Source organism: Anopheles darlingi, chromosome X, assembly GCF_943734745.1.
Source record: "Anopheles darlingi chromosome X, idAnoDarlMG_H_01, whole genome shotgun sequence".
Lineage (NCBI taxonomy): Eukaryota > Metazoa > Arthropoda > Insecta > Diptera > Culicidae > Anopheles > Anopheles darlingi.
Genome location: NC_064873.1, coordinates 9,419,908 through 9,443,191, shown reverse-complemented (window position 1 = coordinate 9,443,191; position 23,284 = coordinate 9,419,908). Strand labels below are relative to the sequence as shown.

Sequence of the window (23,284 nt, the reverse complement as noted above, 5' to 3'; positions counted from 1 at the left end):
TTTTCTATTTTCAATTTTTCTGTTTTCAATTTTTGTTCATGTTTTTTTTTTTTGTACCAAAAAGAATTCCAAATCCTTCTGGAAGCCATATGGCAATGAATACTAAATACTACTTCTATTACACTACTAACTCAGTTTGAAATGCAAAAGGGAGCCGGAGATTGCTTCGAAATGTACATTTGAAAGTGCCATTTGAAATATGTAAAACATTTTTGTGATATTGAATAAACATTTATCCTATATTATCCATATATTTATAGACAGCGTGTTATGTATTTTAATTCGTCGTTTTCGTGTGTAGGAACGAAAGAATTGATGGAGGAGCGCCAGTTCTTGAAGGAACGTTCAAGGACGTTGACACTGCACCGCAGCCACAGCCGCACTCGAATACTCTGAGAGTAATCTAAACGATCGCGCAAAATAGTTAATGAAATGGTTGATTTAGATCCCGTTGACTACTGTTGCCAATAGTTGAAGTCATAGCCAATACGTTGCTTGCTTAGTTGCTGCGTGGCGAGTAAAGGTAGAGAACAAGCCAAGTATCTTAGCAGTTGCTTCGTTCGCATTCTCAACGGGGCCCTTGGGAGGTTCATGCAAGTTGGCTTTCTCTGTTACTTATCGAAAATACCCCGGACATCTATAATTCCGCTGGACGATAGATGAACCGTAAAATTATCGCTTATCAATGGGGTGCTGTTGCTGCTACTATTTCTGTGCACTGCATACACTTTTTTCTAGTACGCTTTTATGTGAAGCGAAGCAGAGAGAGAAAAAGAGGATGAGAGAGGATGAGCCCGTGCAGCCCACCGGAGAGGTATCCTGCGATTAGTGGCTCGACGACGGCAACGGACACCAGGTGAACTGTGTATTTATCGACAGTAAAAATATTTTTATTTTATTCAATCTACCCTAGAGGTTGTGAAACATGCTAGCAAAGTGATCCTCGGTCGGCTGTTCGTTTCCAGCATCCCTTGCATTGCGATTGCATTGGCGGAATGTGATGCGAGACGTGATGGCGAGATGCGCGGTTCAGGCCGCGTAAGAAAAGAAAAAGAAAAGCGTAAGGGAAACGGTTGAAGCCAATCTCCCGCGCTTCTCCCGGCTTAGAGAAAGTATTTAGTGCTACAGGTGTTCGGACAAGGGCGGGGTGGCACTAGGTTACCACCGATCGGGAGCCACTCGTCGGAACCATCACAGCAATCACAGACACCATCGTTAACCCAGCCGCTTGGTATCGATCGGTCCCTCCCCCGGCCCGTCCGATGGCGCTTCTGGAAGCGACAGTAAAATCGCCCCTCGACGCACGCATTTGTGCTCGGTTCGTCGCTGCCGTCCTCCGGGCAGTCACAGTAATCGTCGTTCACTCGGTCCCAGCTTAGCTCACGGCCGGTCTGCAAACACCGGAATGAAGCTCGGGACACGGACGCAGGCTCCGTGTAGTGATCCAGATCTCGCAGCCGGATGCCACTGTAAGAACGGAAGGAAATGTGTTCTCGATGTATGGTGGTCGGCGCGCAAGGGAGGGGTGCGATGTCACTTACCGCAGGATCATACGCTCGTGGTTCCCGATCCGTTCGACGTAGGCGTACTGGTGCTGCCCGGTGTCCGAATTACTACTGCCGTGTAGCCCCCCGTTCGCCGCCAACGGTGTTGCTGATGGTGGGCTGCCGCCGTCCGCTCCCAGTTCTGCCGAAGCAACGGGATTATTACTATTTGCGTGGAGCGGGGGCCGCATCTGGGCGGCCAGCAAGGCCGACCCCGATGACCCCGACGACGACAACGACAACGACAACGACGACGACGATGGCAGAAACTGACTGATGTAGACCAGCTGGTAGACGAAGAACAGGATACCCAGTCCGAGCACACCGATCAGCGTGAGCTTGAGCTTCTGCTTGTAGAACGGTTTATAGTATATGTTGTCGCGCTTAACCCACGTTTTGCGCATCCTGCCGAAAGTGGCCGCATCCGGGACTTTGTGGCCGCACAGACGGGTCTACACGAGCAGCACGGTGAAACGTTTGTTTTGGTTCGATGTGGCTCCACCTGCCCCCGGCTCGACGAGCATTGGCCGTCCGGCTCGAGGAGCACGCTGGGAAAGCGGATCTCGACGCGGGTCCCGACCGGTAGACTGATCCGATACTCACAGACCCGGTGCTGGTCGTCGTCGTCGTCGTCCTCGTCGTCGTCGTCGTCGTCGTCGTCGTCGGTTTGTGCGGTGGTGACCTGTCGTGAGCTGTCGATGGTACCTACCAGCTGCGTCAGGATGCCCCCACAGTCCGCTTGGACCACAGTATACCGTATACTGAAGCTCACGTCGTAATTGGGGGCGTCGCTGTGAAAGTAGAGCGTGGCCCCGCTACCGGCCGTTGTCAGCGACGTTGCACTGGAATGTGATACGGTTTGGCCGCAGTAGTTCGCCAGCACCGTACCCTTGTCCTCATCGATCCCTTCGGTAAGCCGCACGAAGTGTCGGTCGCAATCGGCATCTGGCATCAGTAGCCGGACGAAGGTAAACTGTAGCCGACGGCCCGGTTCCGTCTGTAGCTGCCATTTGCAGGCCCAGTGTCCCGGGATGGTCTCCTGGCGGTGTCGGTCATCCGGGTCTGGCCACTGTAGTGTGCCGTGATCCTGAACCGTCATCCTACCGCCACACACCGGTTCAACGCTCTCCCAGTGCAGCCGGAAGCCAATGTATGGGCTAACGATTTGCGAATGGTACCAGATGTACAGCGTGCTGGAGGTGGATGTGAGGTGACCGTCGCCGTTCGGCAGCTCGCTACCACAGTACCGACCAATCGTCGGTGCTGCCGCCGAGTGTCCATCGTGGATCTGCAACCACTCGTTCCTGCACCCTCCACCGACCATCTCAAACTCGCTGAAGGTGACATTCAAGGTAAACGTTTCGTTGGTTCTGATCAACCAGGCGCACCGGATGGGTCGGGCGGGTGCCATTTCTTCTCCGATTAGATCCGGATAGTGGAGGTCGCCAGCGAGCTGATACCGTTCGCCATCGCATGCCTGCACCGGCGTCTGACAGTGGAGACCGGTGTAGCCGGGCGGACAGCGGCATACCAGCCGGTGGCGATTGTGCTGGTGGCCCCATCGGTCACAGGTGCCACCATTCTGGCAGGGGTTCGAGTCACAGGGCGAAGAGACGGTAGCGCAGTGCGGTGGGTCCGTTCCGGCTGGACAAAGGCAGCGGTAGCTCGTTTCGTTCGTCACCACGCACGTGCCGCCATTCTGGGAAAACCAAAAAAAAAACAGAGTAGTGCATGATCGAGCGTGCGCCTTCATCAGTAGTTCTAGTAGGCGCAAGATCCCTCTTTTTTACCTGGCAGGGTGCACTAGCGCAGCCGGTTGGCTCGGGGGCACAGCCTAAGCTACCGTAACCGGATCCGGTGTAGCCTGGCAAGCAGCCGCAACCCGGCACAGTGCCACTGTCAACGCAGCGTGCCATCGGATGGCACTGGCCGGGAATACAGTGGGGTAGGGCTTGGGCTACGCACGTTCTACCATCACCTGCATAGCCCGCCGGGCAGCTACCACAGCGAAAAGAACCCTACAACAACAATGAAACACAAATCAAATATTAACAATCGAAATCGGAATTCCCCCGGACATGGACTCATGTAGTACACGTTACCCTGGTTTTGATGCAGGCCACCGAAGGGGCCGTGCTGCAGCTGCCATTGTCGGTGTCGCACTCATCGATGTCGGTACAGTAGAACCCAGTGCCGGTATAGCCGGCCGGGCACGGACCGCAGGTGAACGAACCCGGCAAATTGATGCAACGTACCGGTTATATTTTTGCCCATCGCCGGCTCAAAGATAATGTGACCGTTGGATGCGTAGATTTTGGCTCTGTAAGGTGCAGAGAGAGAAAAAAGGAGAGAGAGAAGGAGAGAGAAGGAGAGAGAGAGAGAGAGAGAGAGAGAGAGAGATAGAGAGAGAGAGAGAGAGAGGGAAAAGCTATGAAAAGTGTTCTAGCAATGATTATATTACACTAAGCTAGCAAGGTTGATGTTGCCGCACATATTATAGAAGAGAACTAATGCTGAGCTACTTTTGGAGTTCCGTCCAAATGCGACGATACGTATCGGCACCACTTACTGCTCTTCCAGTCCGGCGGTCACGTGTTCGAGCGGGTGGACGACCAACAGGAGCAGGAGTGTGAGCCACATTTTGGCATCAAGCTACCCAAAATGCGCTCCCTAGCATTCTTTTTGCCACCGGTTACTCTTCTCCCGCTACTACACGTCCAGCTCATCCGTTTCCCAACACTTCACACTCAACGCGCACCAACTAAGCTAAGCATATGGCCGAGGTTCCTTTTTATAGCACCCCTCTGGATCGGCTGGGCAAATGGGTTGATAGTAGACCTATCAGCAGCAGCATGAAACCGATACTCACCCAACGGGAGGAGGCGGATCGGCAAATGGATCATTCTCATGCCACCGCGCTGGTCGTCATAACTGACGCACATCTTTCCGGTCTAGCCAAAGGATTCTAAAACTGCGTCCAAACGAGCAACAAAGTTATCGCGATAACTTTCTCGCCCTACTGTTTACATACGATTTGACAGCTCCAAAAGAAGTTCTCGCTCGTTCTCCCTTGCTCGCTTGCTAGACGTGCATTGCAGTTATCGCGATAACTTTTCGCCGGATTTGTATGGGATGACGTTTGTTTGCGAAGTTCTCGTCGAGAAATTCTCCAACATTCGTCATCGTCTGGACACAGTTTAAGAAAAATTGGCCGCCCCACATGAGCCGTCGCATTTTACAGCAGTTTCCGGGGGAGGGAGGAAGGTAAACACTATGTGCAACGAGTGGTGCGAAAGCGAAAGATCATTTTGCGTTCGGAGTAATCCTAATAGGTTTCCAGTCAATCTTCGGGCGGTCCCCATCGCCAGATTCTTTCGACAGAAAACCGCTTGTTTCCTCCCGTATGACAAAAAGCGCACAAGATGGCTGGTTAATATTAAAACCGCATGTTTTCTGCGGCTGCGGCTACCAAGCTGCACCGGTTAAACATTAAGCCGACCACACATAGGATGCGGCTCTTGCGACAGAGGTGGCAGCTGCGGTCGTGCACATTTACACCGCCGCCTCATTAGGCAAGACTACAGCGTTGATCAAGATTTGTTTCTTGTTAAGAGATTATGCCATCGCTTCTTTAGCAACGGCACGGACTTAAAACAACAATAATAGAAGTATTTCCTGCAGTAAAGTATCGTCAGGGCAGTCGAATGAGTAATTTTTTTTTGCGTAAAAATACTTCTGTTGTTTTTTTAAATGTTTAACTATATTTTAGGATATTGCGTTACTCAGTTTGATCAATCATCGTTGCAATAATATGTAACAGGCAAAGACATGTTTTGAAAGCCGCTAGAGAAAGTTTCGCACATATCATGAGTGCAAATGCAACCAATATATCGGAGTGGAATCGATCACTTAACTAGACTTAATAGCCACGTACAGCTAATTCGAAGGCACCTTTTGTTGAATGGTAATGGTTTAAGTTTAGAATTTAATCCATTCTCATAGCGTACGGAGCACCCTGGGGTGGTTGGTTTTTGCGGAAAACACCGATAAAACGAGTCGGGAGTGCTGGGAAACGGAAATTATTTAAATCATCAACTCAAGCGCGCTTCAAAGTCAACCCGATCTCAATGCATGTCTTGTGCGCTCAAAAGCCCTCGCAGGACGAAAACTATCAACTGCTTTTGGCGCTCGATCCAGGCAAGATTGGCAAGATCGAAACACGCGAAGACGTGGTTTTAACACCGGAGTCCTCGGTGGAAATAGTAAGTCCGGAAACATCAACAGGCTTTGAGAGGCTTTGGTACGACATTCTGCGCTCAAAAGCCCTCGCAGGACGAAAACTATCAACTGCTTTTGGCGCTCGATCCAGGCAAGATTGGCAAGATCGAAACACGCGAAGACGTGGTTTTAACACCGGAGTCCTCGGTGGAAATAGTAAGTCCGGAAACTTCAACAGGCTTTGAGAGGTACGAGATTCTGGTAAGAAATTGATTTAGAAATCGCTGGACAGAATATGTGGTTTCTTTTAATTTATGTTTAATTGTTTAATTTAACTATTTCATGCGTCATCCAATCGCAGCGCGAAAAGCTCCGGACACATCAAAATGAGTGAGGAACGAAATGTCTTAATGCAAGAAATTGACGTCGACGAAGACGTATCCATGTACGAAAACCTACGACCGGAAGATGACAACGATCCGCCAATGACGGTGTCCTCTGACGAGGACATTCCCCTTCAAGTACCTATAGTGTACGATTCTTTTTCGTATGCTCTCTTCCAAAATTCCTTTCCGAATCTTGAGGAAAGGATTCGGTCAGAAAACGGTGAGGAAAGTGTTTGGTCAGTTTTGGGCCGTAATCCACCACCAGCGGTATCACCACCAGCTACAGCAGAGGCAGCACCAGCGGTAGTAACAGCAGCTACAGCAGAGGCAGCAGCAGCGCCGGCAGCAAGTGTATCTGCTGCTCCGCCACCGGTACCGACGTGCCCAGTATGTTATGACCCGCTGGCGGCAAAGGAACTATCTACGACACAATGTGGCCATGTATTTTGTCATGAGTGCATTACGAGAGAGATTGCGATATCTCAAAAGTGTCCCCTATGCCAGGCAAATTGTAATCAACTTTTTCGAGTTTATTTCGAGTAAGAAATTTGAACGCTTTCTTATTATTATTATTCTTTATTATTAATTTTTTTTGATAAAAGAGGTTGAGCACAAGAAAGGATTCTAAATCCTTGTACATGCATCGGAAGGCCTTTCCCATTTTCAATTTTTCTATTTTCAATTTTTGTTCATGTTTTTTTTTTGTACCAAAAAGAATTCCAAATCCTTCTGGAAGCCATATGGCAATGAATACTAAATACTATTTCTATTACACTACTAACTCAGTTTGAAATGCAAAAGGGAGCCCGAGATTGCTTCGAAATGTACATTTGAAAGTGCCATTTGAAATATGTAAAACATTTTTGTGATATTGAATAAACATTTATCCTATATTATCCATATATTTATAGACAGCGTGTTATGTATTTTAATTCGTCGTTTTCGTGTGTAGGAACGAAAGAATTGATGGAGGAGCGCCAGTTCTTGAAGGAACGTTCAAGGACGTTGACACTGCACCGCAGCCACAGCCGCAGTCGAATACTCTGAGAGTAATCCAAACGATCGCGCAAAATAGTTAATGAAATGGTTGATTTAGATCCCGTTGACTACTGTTGCCAATAGTTGAAGTCATAGCCAATACGTTGCTTGCTTAGTTGCTGCGTGGCGAGTAAAGGTAGAGAACAAGCCAAGTATCTTAGCAGTTGCTTCGTTCGCATTCTCAACGGGGCCCTTGGGAGGTTCATGCAAGTTGGTTTTCTCTGTTACTTATCGAAAATACCCCGGACATCTATAATTCCGCTGGACGATAGATGAACCGTAAAATTATCGCTTATCAATGGGGTGCTGTTGCTGCTACTATTTCTGTGTGCATACACTTTTTTCTAGTACACTTTTATGTGAAGCGAAGCAGAGAGAGAAAAAGAGGATGAGAGAGGATGAGCCCGTGCAGCCCACCGGAGAGGTATCCTGCGATTAGTGGCTCGACGACGGCAACGGACACCAGGTGAACTGTGTATTTATCGACAGTAAAAATATTTTTATTTTATTCAATCTACCCTAGAGGTTGTGAAACATGCTAGCAAAGTGATCCTCGGTCGGCTGTTCGTTTCCAGCATCCCTTGCATTGCGATTGCATTGGCGGAATGTGATGCGAGACGTGATGGCGAGATGCACGGTTCAGGCCGCGTAAGAAAAGAAAAAGAAAAGCGTAAGGGAAACGGTTGAAGCCAATCTCCCGCGCTTCTCCCGGCTTAGAGAAAGTATTTAGTGCTACAGGTGTTCGGACAAGGGCGGGGTGGCACTAGGTTACCACCGATCGGGAGCCACTCGTCGGAACCATCACAGCAATCACAGACACCATCGTTAACCCAGCCGCTTGGTATCGATCGGTCCCTCCCCCGGCCCGTCCGATGGCGCTTCTGGAAGCGACAGTAAAATCGCCCCTCGACGCACGCATTTGTGCTCGGTTCGTCGCTGCCGTCCTCCGGGCAGTCACAGTAATCGTCGTTCACTCGGTCCCAGCTTAGCTCACGGCCGGTCTGCAAACACCGGAATGAAGCTCGGGACACGGACGCAGGCTCCGTGTAGTGATCCAGATCTCGCAGCCGGATGCCACTGTAAGAACGGAAGGAAATGTGTTCTCGATGTATGGTGGTCGGCGCGCAAGGGAGGGGTGCGATGTCACTTACCGCAGGATCATACGCTCGTGGTTCCCGATCCGTTCGACGTAGGCGTAGTGGTGCTGCCCGGTGTCCGAATTACTACTGCCGTGTAGCCCCCCGTTCGCCGCCAACGGTGTTGCTGATGGTGGGCTGCCGCCGTCCGCTCCCAGTTCTGCCGAAGCAACGGGATTATTACTATTTGCGTGGAGCGGGGGCCGCATCTGGGCGGCCAGCAAGGCCGACCCCGATGACCCCGACGACGACAACCTGATGTAGACCAGCTGGTAGACGAAGAACAGGATACCCAGTCCGAGCACACCGATCAGCGTGAGCTTGAGCTTCTGCTTGTAGAACGGTTTATAGTATATGTTGTCGCGCTTAACCCACGTTTTGCGCATTCTGCCGAAAGTGGCCGCATCCGGGACTTTGTGGCCGCACAGACGGGTCTACACGAGCAGCACGGTGAAACGTTTGTTTTGGTTCGATGTGGCTCCACCTGCCCCCGGCTCGACGAGCATTGGCCGTCCGGCTCGAGGAGCACGCTGGGAAAGCGGATCTCGACGCGGGTCTCGACCGGTAGACTGATCCGATACTCACAGACCCGGTGCTGGTCGTCGTCGTCGTCGTCGTCGTCGTCGTCGTCGTCGGTTTGTGCGGTGGTGACCTGTCGTGAGCTGTCGATGGTACCTACCAGCTGCGTCAGGATGCCCCCACAGTCCGCTTGGACCACAGTATACCGTATACTGAAGCTCACGTCGTAATTGGGGGCGTCGCTGTGAAAGTAGAGCGTGGCCCCGCTACCGGCCGTTGTCAGCGACGTTGCACTGGAATGTGATACGGTTTGGCCGCAGTAGTTCGCCAGCACCGTACCCTTGTCCTCATCGATCCCTTCGGTAAGCCGCACGAAGTGTCGGTCGCAATCGGCATCTGGCATCAGTAGCCGGACGAAGGTAAACTGTAGCCGACGGCCCGGTTCCGTCTGTAGCTGCCATTTGCAGGCCCAGTGTCCCGGGATGGTCTCCTGGCGGTGTCGGTCATCCGGGTCTGGCCACTGTAGTGTGCCGTGATCCTGAACCGTCATCCTACCGCCACACACCGGTTCAACGCTCTCCCAGTGCAGCTGGAAGCCAATGTATGGGCTAACGATTGGCGAATGGTACCAGATGTACAGCGTGCTGGAGGTGGATGTGAGGTGACCGTCGCCGTTCGGCAGCTCGCTACCACAGTACCGACCAATCGTCGGTGCTGCCGCCGAGTGTCCATCGTGGATCTGCAACCACTCGTTCCTGCACCCTCCACCGACCATCTCAAACTCGCTGAAGGTGACATGCAAGGTAAACGTTTCGTTGGTTCTGATCAACCAGGCGCACCGGATGGGTCGGGCGGGTGCCATTTCTTCTCCGATTAGATCCGGATAGTGGAGGTCGCCAGCGAGCTGATACCGTTCGCCATCGCATGCCTGCACCGGCGTCTGACAGTGGAGACCGGTGTAGCCGGGCGGACAGCGGCATACCAGCCGGTGGCGATTGTGCTGGAGGCCCCATCGGTCACAGGTGCCACCATTCTGGCAGGGGTTCGAGTCACAGGGCGAAGAGACGGTAGCGCAGTGCGGTGGGTCCGTTCCGGCTGGACAAAGGCAGCGGTAGCTCGTTTCGTTCGTCACCATGCACGTGCCGCCGTTCTGGGAAAACCAAAAACAAAACAGAGTAGTGCATGATCGAGCGTGCGCCTTCATCAGTAGTTCTAGTAGGCGCAAGATCCCTCTTTTTTACCTGGCAGGGTGCACTAGCGCAGCCGGTTGGCTCGGGGGCACAGCCTAAGCTACCGTAACCGGATCCGGTGTAGCCTGGCAAGCAGACGCAACCCGGCACAGTGCCACTGTCAACGCAGCGTGCCATCGGATGGCACTGGCCGGGAATACAGTGGGGTAGGGCTTGGGCTACGCACGTTCTACCATCACCTGCATAGCCCGCCGGGCAGCTACCACAGCGAAAAGAACCCTACAACAACAATGAAACACAAATCAAATATTAACAATCGAAATCGGATTTCCCCTAGACATGGACTCATGTAGTACACGTTACCCTGGTGTTGATGCAGGCCACCGAAGGGGCCGTGCTGCAGCCGCCATTGTCGGTGTCGCACTCATCGATGTCGGTACAGTAGAACCCAGTGCCGGTATAGCCGGCCGGGCACGGACCGCAGGTGAACGAACCCGGCAAATTGATGCAACGTACCGGTTCGGCATCCTGCCAGCAGTGGGCTCCCGGACCGTCACCACACTCATCCACATCTACCGTACAGGCCGGTGTCAGCCCGTTCGTCTTCCAGCCCGGTTCGCACGCACACCGATAGCCACCGTCCCGCGACTGTACGCAAATACCATTACCGCACAGTTCGGCCCCGGCCATCGCACAGTCCTGCGTGCGTGCTACGCAATGGATACCGCGCCAACCGTCGGCACAGAGACAGGAGTATCCACCCGGTCGGTTCTGGCACGTAGCACCGTTCTGGCAGCCGAGCTCGGTACCGGCGAGCTGGGCACACTCGTTTACGTCCTTCGCACACGTTCGGCCCTGCCAGCCGCTTCGGCACAGGCACTGGAAGGAGTTGTACAAGCGGATACAGGTGCCACCGTTCTGGCACGGTCCGCTGGCACAGTGATCGGTTCGTATGCGCTCCTTCAGGGCCCCCAGCCACACTTCGACTACCATTACGTCCCGTGTAAGCGTGCCAATGCGTTGAACCATCCGCGTTGCGTTGTGTGCCGTTGAGCTGCCGAAAGAACAATGAAATGCACAAATTGTTTACCCGGTCGGTCGGTCGGTCGTACCGGTGCCTCCAGCTCCACCAACCCTCCAGCCCTCTACCACAGCCACTTACTCCAGCTCCAGGTCCGCCAATCGCGCGAGCAGCCCAAACGGACCAGTGATGTAGGTAGTCAGCAGTTGCAGCTGTTCCTGGTGCTTCAACATCTCACCATTGTCGGGAGGCGACGATCGAGGGCTTTCGGTTGGTGACATTTTCGCGATCGTTTGCAGCATCTGGTGTAGATTGTGACTTCCAACGTTTACGTATCCAGCTCCTTGCATCGAAAACGTTATATTTTTGCCCATCGCCGGCTCAAAGATAATGTGACCGTTGGATGCGTAGATTTTGGCTCTGTAAGGTGCAAAGAGAGAAAGAAGGAGAGAGAGAAGGAGAGAGAGAGAGAAAGAGAGAGAGAGAGAGAGAGAGAGAGAGAGAGAGAGAGAGAGAGAGAGAGAGAGAGAGAGAGGGAAAAGCTATGAAAAGTGTTCTAGCAATGATTATATTACACTAAGCTAGCAAGGTTGATGTTGCCGCACATATTATAGAAGAGAATTAATGCTGAGCTACTTTTGGAGTTCCGTCCAAATGCGACGATACGTATCGGCACCACTTACTGCTCTTCCAGTCCGGCGGTCACGTGTTCGAGCGGGTGGACGACCAACAGGAGCAGGAGTGTGAGCCACATTTTGGCATCAAGCTACCCAAAATGCGCTCCCTAGCATTCTTTTTGCCACCGGTTACTCTTCTCCCGCTACTACACGTCCAGCTCATCCGTTTCCCAACACTTAACACTCAACGCGCACCAACTAAGCTAAGCATATGGCCGAGGTTCCTTTTTATAGCACCCCTCTGGATCGGCTGGGCAAATGGGTTGATAGTAGACCTATCAGCAGCAGCATGAAACCGATACTCACCCAACGGGAGGAGGCGGATCGGCAAATGGATCATTTACATGCCACCGCGCTGGTCGTCATAACTGACGCACATCTTCCGGTCTAGCCAAAGGATTCTAAGAAAAATTGGCCGCCCCACATGAGCCGTCGCATTTTACAGCAGTTTCCGGGGGAGGGAGGAAGGTAAACACTATGTGCAACGAGTGGTGCGATAGCGAAAGATCATTTTGCGTTCGGAGTAATCCTAATAGGTTTCCAGTCAATCTTCGGGCGGTCCCCATCGCCAGATTCTTTCGACAAAAAACCGCTTGTTTCCTCCCGTATGACAAAAAGCGCACAAGATGGCTGGTTAATATTAAAACCGCATGTTTTCTGCGGCTGCGGCTACCAAGCTGCACCGGTTAAACATTAAGCCGGCCACACACAGGATGCGGCTCTTGCGACAGAGGTGGCAGCTGCGGTCGTGCACATTTACACCGCCGCCTCATTAGGCAAGACTACAGTGTTGATCAAGATTTTTTTCTTGTTAAGAGATTATGCCATCGCTTCTTTAGCAACGGCACGGACTTAAAACAACAATAATAGAAGTATTTCCTGCAGTAAAGGATCGTCAGGGCAGTCGAATGAGTAATTTTTTTTTTTGCGTAAAAATACTTGTTGTTTTTTTAAATGTTTATCTATATTTTAGGATATTGCGTTACTCAGTTTGATCAATCATCGTTGAAATAATATGTAACAGGCAAAGACATGTTTATAAAGCCGCTAGAGAAAGTTTCGCACATATCATGAGTGCAAATGCAACCAGTATATCGGAGTGGAATCGATCACTTAACTAGACTTAATAGCCACGTACAGCTAATTCGAAGGCACCTTTTGTTGAATGGTAATGGTTTAAGTTTAGAATTTAATCCATTCTCATAGCGTACGGAGCACCCTGGGGTGGTTGATTTTTGCGGAAAACACCGATAAAACGAGTCGGGAGTGCTGGGAAACGGAAATTATTTAAATCATCAACTCAAGCGCGCTTCAAAGTCAACCCGATCTCAATGTATGTCTTGTGCGCTCAAAAGCCCTCGCAGGACGAAAACTATCAACGGCTTTTGGCGCTCGATCCAGGCAAGATTGGCAAGATCGAAACACGCGAAGACGTGGTTTTAACACCGGAGTCCTCGGTGGAAATAGTAAGTCCGGAAACTTCAACAGGCTTTGAGAGGCTTTGGTACGAGATTCTGCGCTCAAAAGCCCTCGCAGGACGAAAACTATCAACGGCTTTTGGCGCTCGATCCAGGCAAGATTGGCAAGATCGAAACACGCGAAGACGTGGTTTTAACACCGGAGTCCTCGGTGGAAATAGTAAGTCCGGAAACTTCAACAGGCTTTGATTGAGATTCTGGTAAGAAATTGATTTAGAAATCGCTGGACAGAGTATGTGGTTTCTTTTAATTTATGTTTAATTGTTTAATTTAACTATTTCATGCGTCATCCAATCGCAGCGCGAAAAGCTCCGGACACATCAAAATGAGTGAGGAACGAAATGTCTTAATGCAAGAAATTGACGTCGACGAAGACGTATCCATGTACGAAAACCTACGACCGGAAGATGACAACGATCCGCCAATGACGGTGTCCTCTGACGAGGACATTCCCCTTCAAGTACCTATAGTGTACGATTCTTTTTCGTATGCTCTCTTCCAAAATTCCTTTCCGAATCTTGAGGAAAGGATTCGGTCAGAAAACGGTGAGGAAAGTGTTTGGTCAGTTTTGGGCCGTAATCCACCACCAGCGGTATCACCACCAGCTACAGCAGAGGCAGCACCAGCGGTAGTAACAGCAGCTACAGCAGAGGCAGCAGCAGCGCCGGCAGCAAGTGTATCTGCTGCTCCGCCACCGGTACCGACGTGCCCAGTATGTTATGACCCGCTGGCGGCAAAGGAACTATCTACGACACAATGTGGCCATGTATTTTGTCATGAGTGCATTACGAGAGAGATTGCGATATCTCAAAAGTGTCCCCTATGCCAGGCAAATTGTAATCAACTTTTTCGAGTTTATTTCGAGTGAGAAATTTGAACGCTTTCTTATTATTATTATTCTTTATTATTATTTTTTTTTGTTAAAAGAGGTTGAGCACAAGAAAGGATTCTAAATCCTTGTACATGCATCGGAAGGCCTTTCCCATTTTCAATTTTTCTGTTTTCAATTTTTGTTCATGTTTTTTTTTTTGTACCAAAAAGAATTCCAAATCCTTCTGGAAGCCATATGGCAATGAATACTAAATACTACTTCTATTACACTACTAACTCAGTTTGAAATGCAAAAGGGAGCCCGAGATTGCTTCGAAATGTACATTTGAAAGTGCCATTTGAAATATGTAAAACATTTTTGTGATATTGAATAAACATTTATCCTATATTATCCATATATTTATAGACAGCGTGTTATGTATTTTAATTCGTCGTTTTCGTGTGTAGGAACGAAAGAATTGATGGAGGAGCGCCAGTTCTTGAAGGAACGTTCAAGGACGTTGACACTGCACCGCAGCCACAGCCGCACTCGAATACTCTGAGAGTAATCTAAACGATCGCGCAAAATAGTTAATGAAATGGTTGATTTAGATCCCGTTGACTACTGTTGCCAATAGTTGAAGTCATAGCCAATACGTTGCTTGCTTAGTTGCTGCGTGGCGAGTAAAGGTAGAGAACAAGCCAAGTATCTTAGCAGTTGCTTCGTTCGCATTCTCAACGGGGCCCTTGGGAGGTTCATGCAAGTTGGTTTTCTCTGTTACTTATCGAAAATACCCCGGACATCTATAATTCCGCTGGACGATAGATGAACCGTAAAATTATCGCTTATCAATGGGGTGCTGTTGCTGCTACTATTTCTGTGTGCATACACTTTTTTCTAGTACACTTTTATGTGAAGCGAAGCAGAGAGAGAAAAAGAGGATGAGAGAGGATGAGCCCGTGCAGCCCACCGGAGAGGTATCCTGCGATTAGTGGCTCGACGACGGCAACGGACACCAGGTGAACTGTGTATTTATCGACAGTAAAAATATTTTTATTTTATTCAATCTACCCTAGAGGTTGTGAAACATGCTAGCAAAGTGATCCTCGGTCGGCTGTTCGTTTCCAGCATACCTTGCATTGCGATTGCATTGGCGGAATGTGATGCGAGACGTGATGGCGAGATGCGCGGTTCAGGCCGCGTAAGAAAAGAAAAAGAAAAGCGTAAGGGAAACGGTTGAAGCCAATCTCCCGCGCTTCTCCCGGCTTAGAGAAAGTATTTAGTGCTACAGGTGTTCGGACAAGGGCGGGGTGGCACTAGGTTACCACCGATCGGGAGCCACTCGTCGGAACCATCACAGCAATCACAGACACCATCGTTAACCCAGCCGCTTGGTATCGATCGGTCCCTCCCCCGGCCCGTCCGATGGCGCTTCTGGAAGCGACAGTAAAATCGCCCCTCGACGCACGCATTTGTGCTCGGTTCGTCGCTGCCGTCCTCCGGGCAGTCACAGTAATCGTCGTTCACTCGGTCCCAGCTCAGCTCACGGCCGGTCTGCAAACACCGGAATGAAGCTCGGGACACGGACGCAGGCTCCGTGTAGTGATCCAGATCTCGCAGCCGGATGCCACTGTAAGAACGGAAGGAAATGTGTTCTCGATGTATGGTGGTCGGCGCGCAAGGGAGGGGTGCGATGTCACTTACCGCAGGATCATACGCTCGTGGTTCCCGATCCGTTCGACGTAGGCGTACTGGTGCTGCCCGGTGTCCGAATTACTACTGCCGTGTAGCCCCCCGTTCGCCGCCAACGGTGTTGCTGATGGTGGGCTGCCGCCGTCCGCTCCCAGTTCTGCCGAAGCAACGGGATTATTACTATTTGCGTGGAGCGGGGGCCGCATCTGGGCGGCCAGCAAGGCCGACCCCGATGACCCCGACGACGACAACCTGATGTAGACCAGCTGGTAGACGAAGAACAGGATACCCAGTCCGAGCACACCGATCAGCGTGAGCTTGAGCTTCTGCTTGTAGAACGGTTTATAGTATATGTTGTCGCGCTTAACACACGTTTTGCGCATTCTGCCGAAAGTGGCCGCATCCGGGACTTTGTGGCCGCACAGACGGGTCTACACGAGCAGCACGGTGAAACGTTTGTTTTGGTTCGATGTGGCTCCACCTGCCCCCGGCTCGACGAGCATTGGCCGTCCGGCTCGAGGAGCACGCTGGGAAAGCGGATCTCGACGCGGGTCCCGACCGGTAGACTGATCCGATACTCACAGACCCGGTGCTGGTCGTCGTCGTCGTCGTCGTCGTCGTCGTCGTCGTCGTCGTCGTCGGTTTGTGCGGTGGTGACCTGTCGTGAGCTGTCGATGGTACCTACCAGCTGCGTCAGGATGCCCCCACAGTCCGCTTGGACCACAGTATACCGTATACTGAAGCTCACGTCGTGATTGGGGGCGTCGCTGTGAAAGTAGAGCGTGGCCCCGCTACCGGCCGTTGTCAGCGACGTTGCACTGGAATGTGATACGATTTGGCCGCAGTAGTTCGCCAGCACCGTACCCTTGTCCTCATCGATCCCTTCGGTAAGCCGCACGAAGTGTCGGTCGCAATCGGCATCTGGCATCAGTAGCCGGACGAAGGTAAACTGTAGCCGACGGCCCGGTTCCGTCTGTAGCTGCCATTTGCAGGCCCAGTGTCCCGGGATGGTCTCCTGGCGGTGTCGGTCATCCGGGTCTGGCCACTGTAGTGTGCCGTGATCCTGAACCGTCATCCTACCGCCACACACCGGTTCAACGCTCTCCCAGTGCAGCCGGAAGCCAATGTATGGGCTAACGATTTGCGAATGGTACCAGATGTACAGCGTGCTGGAGGTGGATGTGAGGTGACCGTCGCCGTTCGGCAGCTCGCTACCACAGTACCGACCAATCGTCGGTGCTGCCGCCGAGTGTCCATCGTGGATCTGCAACCACTCGTTCCTGCACCCTCCACCGACCATCTCAAACTCGCTGAAGGTGACATGCAAGGTAAACGTTTCGTTGGTTCTGATCAACCAGGCGCACCGGATGGGTCGGGCGGGTGCCATTTCTTCTCCGATTAGATCCGGATAGTGGAGGTCGCCAGCGAGCTGATACCGTTCGCCATCGCATGCCTGCACCGGCGTCTGACAGTGGAGACCGGTGTAGCCGGGCGGACAGCGGCATACCAGGCGGTGGCGATTGTGCTGGTGGCCCCATCGGTCACAGGTGCCACCATTCTGGCAGGGGTTCGAGTCACAGGGCGAAGAGACGGTAGCGCAGTGCGGTGGGTCCGTTCCGGCTGGACAAAGGCAGCGGTAGCTCGTTTCGTTCGTCACCACGCACGTGCCGCCATTCTGGGAAAACCAAAAAAAAAACAGAGTAGTGCATGATCGAGCGTGCGCCTTCATCAGTAGTTCTAGTAGGCGCAAGATCCCTCTTTTTTACCTGGCAGGGTGCACTAGCGCAGCCGGTTGGCTCGGGGGCACAGCCTAAGCTACCGTAACCGGATCCGGTGTAGCCTGGCAAGCAGACGCAACCCGGCACAGTGCCACTGTCAACGCAGCGTGCCATCGGATGGCACTGGCCGGGAATACAGTGGGGTAGGGCTTGGGCTACGCACGTTCTACCATCACCTGCATAGCCCGCCGGGCAGCTACCACAGCGAAAAGAACCCTACAACAACAATGAAACACAAATCAAATATTAACAATCGAAATCGGAATTCCCCCGGACATGGACTCATGTAGTACACGTTACCCTGGTGTTGATGCAGGCCACCGAAGGGGCCGTGCTGCAGCCGCCATTGTCGGTGTCGCACTCATCGATGTCGGTACAGTAGAACCCAGTGCCGGTATAGCCGGCCGGGCACGGACCGCAGGTGAACGAACCCGGCAAATTGATGCAACGTACCGGTTATATTTTTGCCCATCGCCGGCTCAAAGATAATGTGACCGTTGGATGCGTAGATTTTGGCTCTGTAAGGTGCAGAGAGAGAAAGAAGGAGAGAGAGAAGAAGAGAGAAGGAGAGAGAGAGAGAGAGAGAGAGAGAGAGAGAGAGAGAGAGAGAGAGAGAGGGAAAAGCTATGAAAAGTGTTCTAGCAATGATTATATTACACTAAGCTAGCAAGGTTGATGTTGCCGCACATATTATAGAAGAGAATTAATGCTGAGCTACTTTTGGAGTTCCGTGCAAATGCGACGATACGTATCGGCACCACTTACTGCTCTTCCAGTCCGGCGGTCACGTGTTCGAGCGGGTGGACGACCAACAGGAGCAGGAGTGTGAGCCACATTTTGGCATCAAGCTACCCAAAATGCGGTCCCTAGCATTCTTTTTGCCACCGGTTACTCTTCTCCCGCTACTACACGTCCAGCTCATCCGTTTCCCAACACTTAAAACTCAACGCGCACCAACTAAGCTAAGCATATGGCCGAGGTTCCTTTTTATAGCACCCCTCTGGATCGGCTGGGCAAATGGGTTGATAGTAGACCTATCAGCAGCAGCATGAAACCGATACTCACCCAACGGGAGGAGGCGGATCGGCAAATGGATCATTTTCATGTCACCCCGCTGGTCGTCATAACTGACGCACATCTTTCCGGTCTAGCCAAAGGATTCTAAAACTGCGTCCAAACGAGCAACAAAGTTATCGCGATAACTTTCTCGCCCTACTGTTTACATACGATTTGACAGCTCCAAAAGAAGTTCTCGCTCGTTCTCCCTTGCTCGCTTGCTAGACGTGCATTGCAGTTATCGCGATAACTTCTCGCCGGATTTGTATGGGATGACGTTTGTTTGCGAAGTTCTCGTCGAGAAATTCTCCAACATTCGTCATCGTCTGGACACAGTTTAAGAAAAATTGGCCGCCCCACATGAGCCGTCGCATTTTACAGCAGTTTCCGGGGGAGGGAGGAAGGTAAACACTATGTGCAACGAGTGGTGCGATAGCGAAAGATCATTTTGCGTTCGGAGTAATCCTAATAGGTTTCCAGTCAATCTTCGGGCGGTCCCCATCGCCAGATTCTTTCGACAGAAAACCGCTTGTTTCCTCCCGTATGACAAAAAGCGCACAAGATGGCTGGTTAATATTAAAACCGCATGTTTTCTGCGGCTGCGGCTACCAAGCTGCACCGGTTAAACATTAAGCCGACCACACATAGGATGCGGCTCTTGCGACAGAGGTGGCAGCTGCGGTCGTGCACATTTACACCGCCGCCTCATTAGGCAAGACTACAGTGTTGATCAAGATTTGTTTCTTGTTAAGAGATTATGCCATCGCTTCTTTAGCAACGGCACGGACTTAAAACAACAATAATAGAAGTATTTCCTGCAGTAAAGTATCGTCAGGGCAGTCGAATGAGTAATTTTTTTTTGCGTAAAAATACTTCTGTTGTTTTTTTAAATGTTTAACTATATTTTAGGATATTGCGTTACTCAGTTTGATCAATCATCGTTGCAATAATATGTAACAGGCAAAGACATGTTTTGAAAGCCGCTAGAGAAAGTTTCGCACATATCATGAGTGCAAATGCAACCAGTATATCGGAGTGGAATCGATCACTTAACTAGACTTAATAGCCACGTACAGCTAATTCGAAGGCACCTTTTGTTGAATGGTAATGGTTTAAGTTTAGAATTTAATCCATTCTCATAGCGTACGGAGCACCCTGGGGTGGTTGGTTTTTGCGGAAAACACCGATAAAACGAGTCGGGAGTGCTGGGAAACGGAAATTATTTAAATCATCAACTCAAGCGCGCTTCAAAGTCAACCCGATCTCAATGCATGTCTTGTGCGCTCAAAAGCCCTCGCAGGACGAAAACTATCAACGGCTTTTGGCGCTCGATCCAGGCAAGAAGTTAGGTTTGAATTGTGTGCGAAACACGCGAAGACGTGGTTTTAACACCGGAGTCCTCGGTGGAAATAGTAAGTCCGGAAACTTCAACAGGCTTTGAGAGACTTTGGTACGAGATTCTGCGCTCAAAAGCCCTCGCAGGTCGAAAACTATCAACTGCTTTTGGCGCTCGATCCAGGCAAGATTGGCAAGATCGAAACACGCGAAGACGTGGTTTTAACACCGGAGTCCTCGGTGGAAATAGTAAGTCCGGAAACTTCAACAGGCTTTGAGAGGCTTTGGTACGAGATTCTGCGCTCAAAAGCCCTCGCAGGACGAAAACTATCAACTGCTTTTGGCGCTCGATCCAGGCAAGATTGGCAAGATCGAAACACGCGAAGACGTGGTTTTAACACCGGAGTCCTCGGTGGAAATAGTAAGTCCGGAAACTTCAACAGGCTTTGAGAGGCTTTGGTACGAGATTCTGGTAAGAAATTGATTTAGAAATCGCTGGACAGAATATGTGGTTTCTTTTAATTTATGTTTAATTGTTTAATTTAACTATTAAGTCATCCAATCGCAGCGCGAAAAGCTCCGAACACATCAAAATGAGTGAAGAACTAAATGTCTTAATGCAAGAAATGGACATCGACGAAGACGTATCCATGTACGAAAACCCACGACCGGAAGGTGACAACGATCCGCCAATGACGGCAATTGTGTACGATTCTTATTCGTATGCTCTCTTCCAAAATTCCTTTCCGGATCTTGCGGAAAGGATTCGGTCAGAAATCGGTGAGGAAAGTGTTTGGTTCGGCCGTAATCCACCACCAGCGGTATCACCACCAGCTACAGCAGAGGCAGCACCAGCGGTAGCAACAGCAGCTACAGCAGAGGCAGCAGCAGCACCGGCACCAGCAGCAGCAGCAAGTGTATCTGCTGCTCCGCCACCGGTACCGACGTGCCCAGTATGTTATGACCCGCTGGCGGCAAAGGAATTATGTACGACACAATGTGGCCATATATTTTGTCATGAGTGCATTACGAGAGTGATTGCGATATCTCAAAAGTGTCCCCTATGCCGGGCAAATTGTAATCGATTTTTTCGAGTTTATTTCGAGTAAGAAATTTGAACGCTTTCTTATTATTATTATTCTTTATTATTAATTTTTTTTGTTAAAAGAGGTTGAGCACAAGAAAGGCTTCTAAATCCTTGTACATGCATCGGAAGGCCTTTCCCATTTTCAATTTTTCTATTTTCAATTTTTCTGTTTTCAATTTTTGTTCATGTTTTTTTTTTGTACCAAAAAGAATTCCAAATCCTTCTGGAAGCCATATGGCAATGAATACTAAATACTACTTCTATTACACTCCTAACTCAGTTTGAAATGCAAAAGGGAGCCCGAGATTGCTTCGAAATGTACATTTGAAAGTGCCATTTGAAATATGTAAAACATTTTTGTGATATTGAATAAACATTTATCCTATATTATCCATATATTTATAGACAGCGTGTTATGTATTTTAATTCGTCGTTTTCGTGTGTAGGAACGAAAGAATTGATGGAGGAGCGCCAGTTCTTGAAGGAACGTTCAAGGACGTTGACACTGCACCGCAGCCACAGCCGCACTCGAATACTCTGAGAGTAATCTAAACGATCGCGCAAAATAGTTAATGAAATGGTTGATTTAGATCCCGTTGACTACTGTTGCCAATAGTTGAAGTCATAGCCAATACGTTGCTTGCTTAGTTGCTGCGTGGCGAGTAAAGGTAGAGAACAAGCCAAGTATCTTAGCAGTTGCTTCGTTCGCATTCTCAACGGGGCCCTTGGGAGGTTCATGCAAGTTGGCTTTCTCTGTTACTTATCGAAAATACCCCGGACATCTATAATTCCGCTGGACGATAGATGAACCGTAAAATTATCGCTTATCAATGGGGTGCTGTTGCTGCTACTATTTCTGTGCACTGCATACACTTTTTTCTAGTACGCTTTTATGTGAAGCGAAGCAGAGAGAGAAAAAGAGGATGAGAGAGGATGAGCCCGTGCAGCCCACCGGAGAGGTATCCTGCGATTAGTGGCTCGACGACGGCAACGGACACCAGGTGAACTGTGTATTTATCGACAGTAAAAATATTTTTATTTTATTCAATCTACCCTAGAGGTTGTGAAACATGCTAGCAAAGTGATCCTCGGTCGGCTGTTCGTTTCCAGCATCCCTTGCATTGCGATTGCATTGGCGGAATGTGATGCGAGACGTGATGGCGAGATGCGCGGTTCAGGCCGCGTAAGAAAAGAAAAAGAAAAGCGTAAGGGAAACGGCTGAAGCCAATCTCCCGCGCTTCTCCCGGCTTAGAGAAAGTATTTAGTGCTACAGGTGTTCGGACAAGGGCGGGGTGGCACTAGGTTACCACCGATCGGGAGCCACTCGTCGGAACCATCACAGCAATCACAGACACCATCGTTAACCCAGCCGCTTGGTATCGATCGGTCCCTCCCCCGGCCCGTCCGATGGCGCTTCTGGAAGCGACAGTAAAATCGCCCCTCGACGCACGCATTTGTGCTCGGTTCGTCGCTGCCGTCCTCCGGGCAGTCACAGTAATCGTCGTTCACTCGGTCCCAGCTCAGCTCACGGCCGGTCTGCAAACACCGGAATGAAGCTCGGGACACGGACGCAGGCTCCGTGTAGTGATCCAGATCTCGCAGCCGGATGCCACTGTAAGAACGGAAGGAAATGTGTTCTCGATGTATGGTGGTCGGCGCGCAAGGGAGGGGTGCGATGTCACTTACCGCAGGATCATACGCTCGTGGTTCCCGATCCGTTCGACGTAGGCGTAGTGGTGCTGCCCGGTGTCCGAATTACTACTGCCGTGTAGCCCCCCGTTCGCCGCCAACGGTGTTGCTGATGGTGGGCTGCCGCCGTCCGCTCCCAGTTCTGCCGAAGCAACGGGATTATTACTATTTGCGTGGAGCGGGGGCCGCATCTGGGCGGCCAGCAAGGCCGACCCCGATGACCCCGACGACGACAACGACAACGACGACGACGATGGCAGAAACTGACTGATGTAGACCAGCTGGTAGACGAAGAACAGGACACCCAGTCCGAGCACACCGATCAGCGTGAGCTTGAGCTTCTGCTTGTAGAACGGTTTATAGTATATGTTGTCGCGCTTAACCCACGTTTTGCGCATCCTGCCGAAAGTGGCCGCATCCGGGACTTTGTGGCCGCACAGACGGGTCTACACGAGCAGCACGGCGAAACGTTTGTTTTGGTTCGATGTGGTTGCGATTCTGAATGCCCCGCTTCACCCTCTCACCCTCCGACGACGCCGTTTTACGATCCAAATCTGGAGCTGGCAGCGCACACGTAGCAAAACATCAACCACCGAGAAAAATAGATGCTGCGCCTCGAACCAACCTCG

At 50.7% G+C, this 23,284-nt stretch overlaps 2 protein-coding genes across 6 annotated transcripts; both read right to left on the bottom strand.

Moving 5' to 3' along the window:
• Positions 1-1,416: 1,416 nt before the first annotated feature.
• On the bottom strand, positions 1,417-2,034 carry LOC125950391 (uncharacterized). The gene has a single exon (XM_049678343.1). It carries the CDS (start codon positions 1,946-1,948, stop codon positions 1,538-1,540), a length of 411 nt encoding a protein of 136 aa, XP_049534300.1. The 5' UTR covers positions 1,949-2,034; the 3' UTR covers positions 1,417-1,537.
• A 5,545-nt stretch (positions 2,035-7,579) lies between these two features.
• Positions 7,580-23,263, bottom strand: LOC125950347 (uncharacterized). 5 transcript variants are annotated; one of them, XM_049678290.1, is made up of 4 exons: positions 22,924-23,243; positions 22,653-22,797; positions 15,152-15,648; positions 7,580-7,766 (listed from the first exon to the last, which is right to left on the bottom strand). In XM_049678290.1, the coding sequence occupies exons 1-3, from the start codon at positions 23,051-23,053 to the stop codon at positions 15,285-15,287; spliced, it is 639 nt and encodes a 212-aa protein (XP_049534247.1). In that variant the 5' UTR covers positions 23,054-23,243; the 3' UTR covers positions 7,580-7,766; positions 15,152-15,284. The 5 variants fall into 5 exon arrangements, with proteins under 5 accessions (XP_049534247.1, XP_049534255.1, XP_049534264.1 ...); XM_049678298.1 differs by lacking the exon at positions 22,653-22,797 and adding an exon at positions 15,723-15,867; XM_049678307.1 differs by lacking the exons at positions 7,580-7,766; positions 15,152-15,648; positions 22,653-22,797 and adding exons at positions 7,792-8,263; positions 8,338-8,482 and having other exon boundaries at positions 22,924-23,263.
• Positions 23,264-23,284: the final 21 nt, after the last annotated feature.

Coding starts and splice junctions, on each gene's coding strand:
- LOC125950347 (XM_049678282.1), bottom strand. CDS start 23,053: ATGCGCAAAACGTGGGTTAAGCGCGACAACATATACTATAAACCGTTC. Junction 22,579..22,652: donor CACGAGCGTATGATCCTGCG/GTAAGTGACATC, acceptor CCGTTCTTACAG/TGGCATCCGGCTGCGAGATC.
- LOC125950391 (XM_049678343.1), bottom strand. CDS start 1,948: ATGCGCAAAACGTGGGTTAAGCGCGACAACATATACTATAAACCGTTC.